Source organism: Heterocephalus glaber, unplaced genomic scaffold (genome assembly GCF_053883595.1).
Source record: "Heterocephalus glaber isolate CG9 unplaced genomic scaffold, H.glaber_assembly_v1.0 deba00001600, whole genome shotgun sequence".
Classification (NCBI taxonomy): Eukaryota; Metazoa; Chordata; class Mammalia; order Rodentia; family Bathyergidae; genus Heterocephalus; species Heterocephalus glaber.
In genome coordinates this window covers 22,038,230-22,049,356 of record NW_028258372.1, presented here as the reverse complement: position 1 = coordinate 22,049,356, position 11,127 = coordinate 22,038,230, and the positions used below count along the sequence as shown (strand labels likewise).

The window sequence follows — 11,127 nt, the reverse complement described above, 5'->3', positions numbered from 1 at the left end:
ACTCACCGCCAAACACATCTCCGTTCTGGTAGTTTTTCCCTTTCTGGGCTTCCTCTTCATTTTGAACAGTGGCAACATGCTTGGCGGAGGCACAGCCCATAGTCTCATTCGGTCAGCTTCAGCTGGGCTGAACTGCAAATCATCTCTACAGACACCAGGACATTGTTTGCTTCTTTAAACACAAAGAAAATTCAACTCGCTGTTGAGTCGGTCAAGAGGAGTGCACCTGCAAGAAGAGAAAGCTGGGTCAGAAAGGGTGACTCCAGCAAAACCAGGGCCTCGTTATGGCTGTATAATGTGAGCCCTAGGTAGAGAGCTCCACAGGATCCACAGCACTGGCCTTGTGACTCAGGCCTGGAGGATGAGATTCAAAAAGGCCCATTCTCACTTGATTCCCACTCAGAAAGCAAGATCAGAAGGCACACCCCCACATAACACATGGCTGAGGGGAAACTCTCTGAAGAGATATAAAAATTACATATTTATTTACTCAAGTAAATATTTGCACACTACTATTTGCTACACAAACTGGCAATGTGCTTATAGGTTTGTTAATGTTCTGGAATCTCGAAAACCTTCAAGTAAGCAAAGCACATTCATGTGAGACCCACCAAGTTCAGGGGGCTGAGAAAAGTTTTTCCTCTTCCCCATCCTACCCTGCAGGCCAGCTCTTCCAGCCTCTGGAAACTTTCCAGGAGGAGGGAGCCTTCCTCTGTAGACTGAAGAGTGGGCTGGTTTACACATTTATGGATGGGGTTGAAAAATTCAGTATTTTCCCTGTAGTGACACAGTTTTAGAAGACAAAGGAAAGAGACGGGATGTGCACAGAAACTTACTTTTGTTCACTTTCTGCTTAGCTAGCTGAATGCTTTAAGGATCAAGGGGAAAATGTAGGAATATGAAGAAAAGCAACAAAGTAGTTGTCTACCTCCTGGCAGGGCCTTTGTGCCTCTATGGGCCTCTCATAAAGGCAGAAATATTTATGGATACACCACAAGGAGATTATGCTTAAGTTGACTGGAATAGATGTACCTTTCCCTACCGTACCCAAATTCTCAGGGTTTGCTCAGCCCAACATGCTCATTTTTGCCTTATATTTTCACCACCCTTATACAGCCATTCCACACTATAATGTATTATATCTTGTAGGTGTTTCCTTTGAAATATCTCTCTGAGCCACTCCTCCCTCTCCACCCATCCTACCACAACACAGCCCTTACCCTCAGAGCCAAGGAAGCATCAAGCCCCTTTTAACTTTCACCAACACCCATATTCCACCATTCTCCACTATGAACAATGATGTTTCTCGACTTTCACACACAGTGCTTCCAAAACATAGCTGCAAGCTTTCTCTTCCCACAAGACTGCTAACCCTACACCCCTCTTCCAAGAGACCAAAGGACATATGTGCATATAGAAATCTATTGATTTAAAGGATAAGATCTCAGCAAAGACAATTTTTCAAATATGCCTAATAACTCTAATAAACAAACGTAGATATAAAGGTAACGATCTTAAATTAAGGCCAGCAAAAGCAAACCGCAGTAAGTATTGAGTATGACTATAACATACCCATGTCTATTTAATTCCTCTATTTTCTAGCACTGGTTATATTAAGTTGTTAACAGAAACTATATAAGTTTGGTTGGAGAAATTTTGCAAAGCAGGGAGATTTTTTTCCCTAGTTCAACGATGGTGAACCTTTTAGAGTTTCAGTGATAACAAACACCCCATTGTGGCATGTGTGCCATAGGTTCACCACTACTGCTATGTGAGGGTTTTTTTGGTACCAGGGATCAAACTCCAGTCCTTGCACTTTCAAGGCAGAGGGCGGTACCACTGAGCTAAATCCCCAGCCCCACCACTGCTATGTTACAAACAAACTATGCTATTATTTGGCAGCAATGTCTTTAAAGCCACAGTATTCCTCTTTGATGGTCTATTTGTAGTTGTATACAGAATTCTGGAGCCTGACAGGGCAGAGATGCAGCATGAAAAAAGAAATGCACACAAAGTAGCTTAGTAAAGTGTCATGATAGGGTTTTCACAGGAATTTGTAACGATGCAAAACTCTTAAGAGCAGCCCAAACTACAACTGGGCAGACAGGAACTGAAGAGAAGTCTTCTTCTTCCTGACTGTAGAGTCTGAAAGCTTGGGCAGAAATTCACGAGGCTCGAAGAAGAGTGGCAACACGCAGCTGTTGGAGGCACACTGTGTCAGGCCACCCAGCCTGGGCAGAGGCACTGGAGTGTGGAAGAGCACAGCACACTGTGTGTGTGCTTGTTTCAGGAGGGGTCAGGCATGTGTTGGGGGCAGGGAAGAAGCCTGGACTGCTGGTGCTTTGTCAAGGGCCTGCAGAAGGCCTGGCTTACTGCCTTTATCCCACTTAAACTATCATTAAGATACAGGGAGTCTTTCTGACCCAAGTTTGCACATACTGTGAGAAAAATTTAATAGTGAAGAAATCCATTCTGTTGACTTAGCCTGGTTTGTGAAGAAACATCACTGAAACATGAGACAAGGGGAACAGAAGGGACTGGGTTCTCAAGGTAGGAGAAGAGGGAAATCACTCTCTGGCTGGTGGCTGCCAAGAGCTGTTGCTGTTATTCTTGCTCCGGGTTCCCATCCCCCATCAGCACCTTCCCAGAGCAGCACCTCCTTCTTCCTCACCTCTAGCATCATCACAGAGGTCACCACTGTGGGCTCCCAGGCATAAGTACGTTTTACTCTAAAGAGGAAGTGTGAGAAAACAACCTCACACCTACACAGGAGAGAGGGCCCAAGTGAGAGGGAAACCTTGACTCACCTCCCTGTCTGTTGCTACCTCTTTGGAATAAGCAAAGTAAAATAGGAGAGAGAACAGGAAATACTCACACAATTGTCAAGGATTTCAAAAATTAAGAGGTAACTTACACCTATCCTGTTTGAGAGCCCTCTTGGTTTTCTCTTCTTCATTCCAATCTCATGGTTGAAATTTCATGTTTTTTGGATACTCTATTACACCATCCAAGAAGTACAGTAATCCCCCATCCTTGGGGATACATTTCCAAGACCCCCAGAGGATGTTTGAAACTGTAGATAGTGTCAAACTCTATATAAACATTTTTCTGTACATATCTATGAAAATTTTTAATTTATAAATTAGACATAAGAGATTAACAATAACTAAAAATAAAATAGAACAATTATAACAATATATTGTAGTAACTTATGTGAATGTGGTCTCTTGAGATAGTCAAGACAAATATTAATATTTTCGTTAATCGCAGATAACTGAAACCATGGAAAGCAAAATTAGATTCTGAGATTCTGTAAATGTAAGAATTTAAGCTATGAATTATTCTTTGATACTCTGAAAGGTATGTTGTCGTGTTTCTTCAATGTCTTATGTAAAAAACTGTTTTAATTTAAAAAGTTGAAATTGTATTAGAATCAAGCATATTGCAGCAGACTAACAAAGATAAACTATAAGAAATAAATTTTAAAAGGATGTCTCTATTATTCAGGTATTGCAGTGAAGGCTGGGTTATCAGGCAGATTAAACAAGCTTTATATCCAATTCAAATGATTGCTGAGGAAGTTTTAGCTATTTATTAGAATGAGGTCTCATTATGTTGCGCAGGATAGCCGCAGACTCCTGGGCTCAAGAGATTTTCTTTACTATGCATCTCCGGTAGCTGGGACCACAGGCATGGGCTACCACGCCCGGCTAATTATGTATTTTAAAAAACACTATCACTCATTATGAGCTCTCCCTAAACCCTAAGTAGGTGCAGATTCTACCTCTGAAGTATTGTGCCCTATATATTTGATAGCAGTAATCATTTTAAGAGTGATACTTTTAAGTTTTACAAGTTTATAAAAATATTTTTTACAATAATTTACCCATTTGAAGGTGGTAATTTTCAAGTCATGTGAGGGCAGAAGCTCTCCAATTTACAAAGTTAATCATGTTTATATAGTTAACAAAGTTTATTATATCATTTAGGTCCTGGTACACAAATACTTGTCCCGTCATTCACTTGTTTAATCAATAGATATTTATTGAAAACTATTAGGTGGTATGCTCATATTTCTAGGTATTAGGCATATAGGGGTAAATAAGGCAAGATATAGTTTCCTCTCTATCCCCACAGCATATGAATGATCAGAGAAGAAGATTATTAGGAAGACCAGTTACGCAGCAATGTGGACCAGTTCCTGCAGGTTAAACACGGGACGACATGGGCGTTCACCCCACAGGCACCTGGCTTGGCTTTGGGGAAGAGAGTGCTGAGAGAGGTCAGGTTTAAGGCCTGACCACAGCTAAAGAAATAGCATTACAACACCATGAATGGGACCTCTTTTACAGCCCGATGTAATGTCAAGGGTTCACTTCTGCTGAAAATTCTTTCACTGAACCTCAACTGAAGACCTCAAACTGAGAAAATGTTCAGAAATGCATCTCCCAAAGACTGCTAGAATCATCTGCCCAAAAAGGGTTCCTTTCATTTGTACCTTCACATAGAATATTTTTTATTTTCCATTTTTCCATGAGCTTTGCTCAGGTTTTTCTCTTGCAACCCTATACCCTCTATTCAGTTAACTCTCTGAAACCACAGCACTTAGGTAAGTTAGATGATGTAGACAAACACACAGAGACCACAACACGGAGCCCACTGGTCATCTTGTTCTCACATACTGTTATTAACAGCATGCTATTTCTGAAGCTGCAGATCACAGTGTGAACACTAAACTAAAGCATCTCTTTGAAGTTTGATGGAAGCTTCCAAAACTATGTCTCACTGAGATTTTCTTAAACTCAATAATCTATGTGACAGGATTATCAGGCACCTCTAAAAAACATGGGGTGCAATTGCCATGGCTTTGTGTATAATCCTCTATAAATGTTTGTATGTCTATATTATACTGTACCATATAATTAGAAAATGCAATCCATAATACCATTTTTACATTTTCTTCTGTTGATAAAATACATGAGCAAATTTTTAAATTCAATTCAAATTTTAAAAAGGATTTAAAAAATATGTAGCCATCCATGTGTATCCTTCCTCCCTACACAGCCCACCTCAAGACTCTAGACATAATAAGGGAAATTACTGTTCCAGAGTGCTTCCTATTACACCACAGGAGTTGTTCTTTTACACAAGTCTATTACTATTCTATGAATAATACATGTCACATATTATATGCATGGGATACCTCTGTCCTTTTATAAGGAAAGAATATGACAGCTATTTTCTTTGCCTATACTTTTTTAGCCAGAGCGTGATTTCATCAGAAAACCTAGTTCTAATAGGAGACTACGAGAGAAGAGAAAAGAGGTAAGGAGGAGGAGTCATGGATATAGGGAGGTGAATGTGATCTAAGCATGTTGTGTACACTTAGGAAAATGTCACAATGAAATCCATTATTCTGTATAATTAATATGCACTAATTTTAAAAAGGACATTATTTTTATAGCATAATTTCCAATTCAGCATGTCATTTAGTCCTCCAAAAAATCCTGGTATTATGTATTTCTTATGTACTCTAATTACACAAGAAATAAATGTGAAAAATGAGTTTTAAAAACCAACTTTTATAAAAGTAGGAAGGAATAAAATTAGCTGTCTGCTTTTGAGAAAAATCAAAGAAATGTTTAACTTTTTTTTTTTTAATTTGTTTTTTGGTACTGGAGATCAAACTCGGGACCTCGCACTTGCGAGGCAGATGCTGGAACCATGTTTAACTTTTTAAAAAGGCTACAGGAAAATATTTCTATTGACATAATATGATGAGTAATTTAAATTCCCACTAATCAAAGACTCTTAATTTTTTTTTTTTTGGCAGTGGGGATCGAACTCAGGACCTTGTGCTTGTGAGGCAGGTGGCGGAACCACTGAGCTAACCCCCCAGCCCAAAGACTCTTTAATTTTGAGTAGAAAAGCCAAAAATATTTTAGATACTTTCCTGGTCAAGAATGGCACTTCTAAAACATGAATTTAAAGTGATAAATTCCATAAAGAAATCATAAGCCAGAAAGAACATGAGTATACCACATGAGGGTTGGAGAACTGGAGAGAAATCAAATTCTGGTTGCAATGGGCACACAGAGAGCTGTGAAGTCAGCAGTTAAGAAAAGGATGTAGCCACATTATTAATAGATCAGGAGCAAAGTGCCTCCCTTTCTATTTCTGATTAAAAAGGAAAAGCAAGACAAGGCGACATCTAAAAATTCCTTTCTTTTATTAAAAAAAGAGCCAACATCTAAGCTCCAGAAAGAAAGAAAGAAAGAAAGAAAGAAAAAAAATATATATATATATATGATCAGTCTGTTTGCCCATCTGCTCTGCTTTGCTATAATGAGTGTTAATACAGCAGTTCACTGGGGGGGGAATAAGAAAGGAAGCTTAAAAGTGATTTCTAATTTTGAAGCTTTGGTATCCTTGGGCTACTGTTAACACCATTTCATATTTCATTGTGAATGCTAAAAATAATGCATGAAGAGATGTCACATTTGGCACAAGGATAATCTGCAAGTCAAACCATCCTGTTAGCCTGCAATTGCCGGCATCACAGAACATACTCGTTTCTCGCCTCACACTCATTTAGTGGTGTGACAATCGACAATATGCTATTAATTCCAAAGGCACAAGAGTTTTAGCTTTTGTCTTCTTGATGGGAAAACTCACACTTCTGCAAATAATAATTGCAAAGAGATTTCTTCCGGAAACATAACAATAATAAGGACCTGAGAAGGAAGCTTTCCTCCTGGATTCCGCAGTGAGGTGTGGCGACCCAGAGGGAAAGCGGCACGTGCACAGAGCACTGAAGTGGGCACAAGAACATCAGGCTCGAGTCTCAGTCATCACACAGTGAACTTGGGACCAAGGTTGGGCTTCATGTCTCTGAGCCTCTTTCCTTAACTGTACAACTTACCTGAACATATGTGTTCAAGGAATGATACTAAGGATAAAATGACACAAAAAAGCCATGTCATAGCCAAATGTGGCCACCTACACCTGTAATCCCAGCACTTTCGGAGGCTGGGGCAAAAGGATCACAAGTTCAAGACCAGTCTGGGCAACTTAGCAGGACCCTGTTTCAGAATAAAAGGCTGGGGACATAGCTCAGTGTGAAGGTCCTAGTTCCCTTCCCTGGTACAAAAAAAAAAAAAAAAAAAAGAAAGAAAGAAAGAAAAAAAGAAAAGAAAAGCCACATCAAACATAGACTCAATTTTTTGTTTTAATACTAACTCAATTAGAATATTCTCACAAGTCTGCAGCCCCCAAATTTTCTGGACTCCCTATGGGATTTAAAAGTTATTACCAATAGTGTTTTGGCCTGAGGATGTTAATTTTAATTGTGTATAAGCTTAAAAAAAAACAAAAACCCAAAAAACAAAACAAAAAAACCCAGAACAAAGCTGAACTCTATCTCCTCTTACACATCCTCTTAACACTCACTGTTCCTTGTAGGAAGAGGATTAGATGGTTTGTGGATAACTGTCTTTAAGAGCTTTTTGCCACTGCCCTTCACCTGGAAACTCTATTTTTGCATTACCTGTATATAAATCTAAGCTTATGCATGGAAAGCTAAGGAGCTCAAAACATCAGCTCCTGCTTAAAACCCACAGCAGTGTGGACACAGGCAGGGAATTACGTGGCTTCCAGATTTGCTCTTCAGTGGTCATGGCCAAAGGCATATATTCTTGGACTCTGAGTTCTCTTTCTTCTTACATTTCTAAGACACTGAATATCAGGGGTATTTGTTTTAAGTTGCCACTGTGTCAGTCGGGAACTTCTACACCATGTGCTTTTACAGGAAGACACCATGACTGAGGTGTTCTGACAGCCATGCTGTGGACTGACTATGTCACCTGGACAAATCTATGTGATCGCTTTGTCTGTGTTGGAAAAATAATTATGGCAGCATATGTTTTTCCTCACTTTTTTTTTTTTTTGGATTGTTTTGAAAATCTAAGTAGATAATGAAATGCTCTAAAAAGCACTTAATGTGTGCAAGGCTATATTCTTTTGCATGTGCTTTGCTATGCCAGGTATGGGACATTTCCCATCAAACCCACAGCTTTTCATGTTTGATGGTTGGGTAGAATGGGCTGGCCTTGGGGGCTCCTTGAACTTGGCCCTGCTGGCCTAATCCAAGCACACCCAGACCTCTGCTCAGAAGACATATGGAGAAAGTAAGAGAAAACATGTGGGAAGGGAGAGACAGGAAGCAAGAAGTGATCAGAACATGAAAGGAGAGTAAGTATGAATTACTAAAAGGCATATTTTAATTTTTTTTCTTTTTTGTACCAGAGATCAAACTCAGGACCTTGCACTTGAGAGGCAGGCGTGGCGTCACTGAGCTAAATCCCTGGCCCAGGCATATTTTAATTTTAACCAAAGCTAATAAATCACAGTCCTTCCCAAATGGCCGGGGAAGAACATCTAGGGTGATCTGTTTATTGAAATAAATCTAAGAACAGAAGGGCTGACATCCAAATAGGATTAACGCATTATAAGTATAAGAAAGTAAAATAAAATTGCAATGACTAATGTACACTGCAGGGAAAGAAAGGATCAGAGATATTTTTTAGAGTCAGATATTCCAAGCTAATTAAAAAGTACTGCCTTAGCTTTATTTTATACCCCAAGTGAATGCAGGATCATCCAACAAAATGCACCACTCTTAGCAAAGCCTCAGTGAACATTTGCTGAAGGTAAGGATAGTGAGACGGACATCATGTCACGTTTTAGCTGCTGATCCTCCCAATACCATAAATCAAACCAGAGTACAACAGCTGAATTACTGTCTCTGAGACCTGTCAGTTTCTGTTAAGAGGCTGGAGGACAAGACAGAGTTAACACCATTGATCCCTGGTCCCATGCACGTATCTGAAAAGCATGGATGATGTTTCAGACTCAGAAAGCCTCAGCTTCACAGCTTCTGCACAAGTCGAATGTATCTCATATTCCCAATTCAATTCAGCCCCTAAGTTCACTGCTGACAGGCAGCTATAAGCTAGAAAGATGGCCAATAATATGAACAATTATGAATTATCTGAGCTAACCATTAGAAGCCAAGGGGAGAGTAGTTTAAACACAAATTGCCCACTTATACTTTATTTGAGGATTTAATTTGGTACTGGTATTTGAATATACACATATTTAATATGGTTAAATTAGCACTACTTTTAATAAAGTAGTGTGGTAACATTTTGAAAAATATCTGAATCCTACACACTGAAAACAAGTGTTCCCCTTAAAACTCCAGCACACATTCCTCTTTCCCTCCATAACCTCTTTCCTCCTTTTCTCTTTCCTTCCTAAAATAAATGAAATTATTCATGAGTCTAGAGCTCCCTCTGGCCTAATACCTCTAACTACTTCTCCCCTCCCTCCCCCCTCCCCCTCCCCCCTCCCCCTCCTCTCTCCCTCTCCCTTTCCCTATCTGTCTCCTCCCTCTATCTCCCATTGTTCTGCCTCAGGCTACATGACCTCAGGTCTATGGAGAAGTCTGCAAAGACCCAGTGACTCAGTCACCTCCAGGTCCCAAGCCTGCTGGGCAGTAAGCAGCCCTCTGCTGAGGATAAAACCTCATGAATTTTAAGATTGGTCATTTGATGATACAGGGAAAGAACTCTGGGCAGTTTCTGGCTCAGAGGAAATGATCAATAAGATGTAGCTGCCCCGTTGCTCAGTACTGCTAGCGGCTCCTCACTTCTGTGCCCCTACCTGGTAACTGTCACTTGTCCCTGGATGTGTGGTCAGCCCTTTTCCACGAGACTGTCGCTACCTTTCTGCAGACTCACCAGGAAAAAAAAAATGGTTGAAGCAGATTGCCCAGGAAAGCTCTTTATTGGTGGGCTTAATACAGAAACAAATGAGAAAGCCCTTGAAGCAGTATTTGGCAAGTATGGACGAATCATGGAAGTACTCTTGATGAAAGACCAAGAAACCAATAAATCAAGAGGATTTGCTATTGTTACATTTGAAAGCCCAGCAGATGCTAAGGAGGCAACTCGGGACATGAATGGAAAGTCCTTAGATGGAAAAGCCATCAAGGTAGAACAAGCAACCAAAGTATCATTTGAAAGTGGTAGACGTGGGACACCTCCACCTCCAAGAAGCAGAGGCCCTCCCAGAGGTCTTAGAGGAGGAAGAGGAGGAAGTGGAGGAACTAGGGGACCTCCCTCACATGGAGGGCACATGGATGATGGTGGCTATTCCATAAATTTTAACATGAGTTCTTCCAAAGGACCCCTTCCAGTGAAAAGAGGACCACCACCGAGAAGTGGGGCTCCTCCTCCTAAAAGATTAGCCTCTTCAGGACCAGTTTGCAGCAGCAGTGAAATGGGAGGAAGAGCCCCTGTACCACATGGAAGAGATAGTTACAGAGGCCCACCTCGAAGGGAACCCTTGCCCTCTCGTAGAGATGTTTATCTGTCTCCAAGAGACGATGGATATTCCACTAAAGACAGCTATTCAAGCAGAGATTACCCAAGTTCTCATGATAGAAGAGATTATGCCCCACCACCAAAAGATTATACTTACCGTGATTATTGTCATTCCAGTTCACGTGATGACTATCCATCAAGAGGCTATAGAGATAGAGATGGGTATGGTCGGGATCGTGACTATTCAGACCACCCGAGTGGAGGTTCCTACAGAGATTCATATGAGAGTTACGGTAACTCACATGGTGCTCCACCTACACGAGGGCCCGTGCCAACTTATGGTGCAAGCAGTCGCTATGACGATTACAGCAGCTCACGTGATGGATATGGTGGAAGTCGAGACAGTTAATTAAGCAGCCGAAGCGATCGCTACTCAAGTGGTTGCGATCGGGTTGGCAGACAAGAACGAGGGCTTCCCCCTTCTATGGAAAGGGGGTACCCTCCTCCACGTGATTCCTACAACAGTTCAAGCCACGGAGCACCAAGAGGTGGTGGCCATGGAGGAAGCCGATCTGATAGAGGGGGAGGCAGAAGCAGATACTAGGAATAAACAAAATTTTGGGCCAAAATCCCCATTCAAAGAAACAAAACAAAAAGTAGAAACTATTCTGTCATAACTACCCAAGGACTACTAAAAGGAAAACTGTGTTACTTTTGAAAAATTTCCTGTTAAGTCCCCCTT

General features: G+C 40.8%; 1 protein-coding gene and 1 pseudogene across 3 annotated transcripts in view; one reads left to right on the top strand and one right to left on the bottom strand.

Moving 5' to 3' along the window:
* Positions 1-11,127, bottom strand: part of CUNH1orf21 (chromosome unknown C1orf21 homolog) — a 246,604-nt gene that overhangs the window by 148,619 nt on the left and 86,858 nt on the right. For all 3 annotated transcript variants that reach the window (XM_021242933.2, XM_004862797.4, XM_087194431.1), the window contains one exon: positions 7-226. In XM_021242933.2, coding sequence (XP_021098592.1) covers positions 7-100 — 94 coding nt within the window. In that variant the 5' untranslated portion in view covers positions 101-226. The remainder of the gene's footprint in view (positions 1-6; positions 227-11,127) is intronic.
* On the top strand, positions 9,787-10,994 carry LOC101711623 (RNA-binding motif protein, X chromosome-like; annotated as a pseudogene).